Below are 3,682 nucleotides of genomic sequence, written 5' to 3'. Positions count from 1 at the left end.
AAGATGAAGAGAGTAAAACATAAGAATCACTCTTGGGTTCAGAACTATAAGTACATCAATTTTCTTTTCTTTGTTTATAGCTACAATATCTCATATCATGTGATGATTACTATTGGTATTATACATACCAATTTGAAAGAAAAACTATAAAAGGGAGATAAAGGGGGGAGGTGGGAAAGACAAAGACATGCGTTGGTTGCATATCATTCACAATCTTTCTCTGCAACTGTAAGGGTGTCACATATCATTCACAATCTTTCTCTGCAACTGTAAGGGTGCCAGCCATCTGCATGGCATGTTTCTCTTCCTCTTCAGAATTTGTAATGATGTTCTCTATTTGTGAAGTATTTTTCATTGTCCTCACATACCATATGGCACAAAGAAGATAGAATATCAAGTTTATGAAGCTTAACACGGCTAGAAGAGCATAAAAATAGTATAATTTCCCATAGTTTATGTTACTAGTTAGCCATCCAGTGCCAACTTGGGTTCCAGTCACCTGGTTGACTATGGACACCAAGAAGGTGCTGACAAAAAACCCAAGTCCCACAGTCGAGAGGAAAAGCCCAGTGCTCATCGATTTCATCCCTTTTGGTGATCTGGTTATGAAGAAGTCAAGCTGACCGCTGTACGTGAATGATTCTGCCAAGCCAACAAGGAAGAACTGTGGAATCAATATGTAGAATTGCATAGGCAAAGTTGTTACATTGCCACCCACAACTCTAACCACGGCCAACCGTCTTGTCTCCACGATGGAAGCAACTGTCATGGCCAAAATTGAAAAGACAATGCCAATGGCTATTCTTTGCAGGTTGGTGAAGCCTACAAATTAAAAAGAGTGAAGCCATATTAATTTTGGGTCAGAACTGAAAAGGAATACTCTTGCATGAGTCTTTTAAGATATAAAATCTAAATTACCCTAAAATTTTAATTGATTTATATGAATATTATCCTCTAATAATTAATCTGCTATGTACTTCATGGTCTATCACACCTACCATGTTTCCCTTTCCACCTCTTCATCAAGGGAATGATCACCCGGTCGTAGAAAGCAGAACCAATCAATATGCCGGCAATATAGAAGATATTGAAAGATCCTGCAGGGATTAGAAAGTTCCCAATTGATCTCTCTAATGTTGAAGCTTGCTCTATTGAGAAGGTGAGCACCTGCGAATGTATGCACCAGAAATAGATTGTGGAGGCCCAAATTGGCATTAGTCTAACCATCATTTTCACTTCCTCTACCTTTGTGATTGTACAGAGTTTCCAACGGTTTCGAATCACAGAACCATTAGTCCCATAGTCGTTTTCGTCTATGATTGCAGCCTTGTCCAACCAACTGCAATAAAAGAAAATTAGAAAGGTAGAAGTGTTAGAATAATCTTGCAAATTAATGCAAATGAAACACAAAATTATTTAGAAATAGAAATTGTTTCTTGTAGACTGTCTTGTTATTAAAGATGAAGAAGATAGTATAGCTTCATGTGTTAGATCTGTAGCTTTGTGACTCTCTATATACTACTTACTTACCGAAGTTGGTCTGTGTGACGGATTATTGGAGTAGTGTTAGTTGAGTCATCATATAAAGCATCAACGTTGCTAGGGCATTTGAGTTTCCTCTTCCGTAGAGCAGCCACCAAAACGTTTAGAAATTGAACAATGGGACTTCCCACACATTTTTTGTACCTGTATCTTCTAGTCCGTGACATATATAGAAGTGTTCCAAAAAAGAATGCGAAACAGCAAAGTCCATATCCCCAGCTTCGGCTAACATTGTCTTGTACGTAGATTGCCACGGTGACACTAAGTAAAGACCCAAGGCTGATGACGAAATAAAATCTACTAAAAAAGTAATCCATCTTGGATTTTTCCTTCTTATCATTCTCGTCGAATTGATCAGTTCCAAATCCTGATACATTGGCTTTAAGTCCTCCTTGTCCCAATGCGATCACGTATAGAGCAGCAACCAGAACTCCAACTTGGAATCCATTGGCCTCTACGCATGTACTACTATTAATGTTGCAAGGGGGTGGGCGTAGTCCTGGTATTGCACAAGATATTGATAAAAGGGCAGAACCCTGCAGCATCGATAATTCATATATAGTGAGGAAAAGAGAGAGAGAGAGAGAGAATAATTAAAGGTGACTCACTATCTTCTTTGATATTTCTAGTACTTACGATTGATATGATGAGTGAGGAAATGATAATTGTCCAATACCGGCCTAAAAAACTATCAGCCACGAAACCGCCGAGCAAACATAAGAGGAATCCTGCGCCACCAAAGTTCGATACGATATTGGCCGCAGTTGCACTAGGAAGATGCAATGTCCCAACCACATAGGTCACCATGTTGGATGCGATCCCCATTGTAGTGAACCTCTCACATGCCTCAAGAACTACACAAGTTTTTGTCATTAATAATCAAAGTACAAATTTGAAATTTTTGCAAATTCACTTCGGTGATAAATTCTTATGTGTATGTAAACTAAGCTTAAGATTGTAAGTTTCACTATTATGCTTATGTAGGGATAAGACACAAGTAAATTTTTCAATTTCGATTCAAAGGTTTTAATACATTCACCAAAATACCCTCGTGATACCCATATGAAGCCCAATGGTTAATGGATTCTCATTCACTGTGGCTTGAGGAAACTTAGCCCTATATTGTAAGTGATTGAACTTTTGAGAATACATTGGAAGATCAAACTAAATTATGGGGAGCCCCATTCCTACACACCTGTATTAGGAACCTTTGCTACACTCTCACTTTAAAAGACTATTATGTGATAGATCGGCTGGGCTCAAATTTTTGGACAAATAAATCCCTAGGTTCCTTACATGTCATGTTCTACCACTATCAGAGTTTGTCACATGGAAAGCCATATCTTCGAAAGTCTAGGGTGAGTGAGAGTGCATAGTAGTTTTGGAGTATCGTAGACACGCATGGAAATACATGAAATGTATGCCAATCTATAAGAAGATATTTGATTGAATTAGATTCTTAAATTTGATACGTGACTAATCTACACCATGAACTCTTTATCAAACTGTTCGAATAGCAACACAGTCCACGTGGGCAGATTGTAAGTAAAAGGCTCCCACAATGGGCGTGTGGGAACATTTTCTTAAAATTATGTTATCGCAACCTCTGCAAATATAATATTCAAAATTAGGTATGCAGAGCACAAAAGAAGAGATGATACCTAGAATAAGAGCCGCAGTCAACCATCCTCCCGTTATCGTCTTGTCAGCTGGTTGTCCCTTGTAGTCTATCACATAATTAATTTTTGGACTCATTTTTCTCTCCTAAAAAACATATTACATTATTTTAATTAGAAAACAATAAAGTAACGAAACCTGGATGATTCAGGTATTCTCTCAAGCAAAGCATATGACTTTGAAAGTCTCTTCTTTTTTGTTTTTGGGTTCGGATTCTGAGGTCAAGCCTCCCAATTATCATTTGTTCCCTATGGTCAAAGTATCGGGTCCAATATGAATTTATCAATTGACAAAACAAGGTACTGAAAAAATCAGGGCCTCCCATGACCTAAAACAAATAAGAGGATAAATTGAATTAAAATATAAAATTTGGCATGTGGAAAATCCACATCATTTTCTATATGTCATTTTCTCTCTAGATCCCTACTTAGATAGGATCCACCCAACCCCCATATTAGAGGCA

The 3,682-nt window shown here is 37.8% G+C and overlaps 1 protein-coding gene across 1 annotated transcript; it reads right to left on the bottom strand.

Annotated features, from left to right (window-relative positions):
* Positions 1-244: 244 nt before the first annotated feature.
* On the bottom strand, positions 245-3,297 carry LOC122658238 (protein NRT1/ PTR FAMILY 6.2-like). The gene is made up of 5 exons (XM_043853153.1): positions 3,204-3,297; positions 2,179-2,396; positions 1,531-2,078; positions 999-1,339; positions 245-822 (listed from the first exon to the last, which is right to left on the bottom strand). Exons 1-5 carry the CDS (start codon positions 3,295-3,297, stop codon positions 245-247), a joined length of 1,779 nt encoding a protein of 592 aa, XP_043709088.1.
* Between the last annotated feature and the right edge of the window lie 385 nt (positions 3,298-3,682).

This window comes from Telopea speciosissima, chromosome 4 (assembly GCF_018873765.1).
Source record: "Telopea speciosissima isolate NSW1024214 ecotype Mountain lineage chromosome 4, Tspe_v1, whole genome shotgun sequence".
NCBI classification, from domain to species: domain Eukaryota; kingdom Viridiplantae; phylum Streptophyta; class Magnoliopsida; order Proteales; family Proteaceae; genus Telopea; species Telopea speciosissima.
Note: the sequence above shows the minus strand (reverse complement) of the source record. Positions and strands in the feature narration are given on the sequence as shown.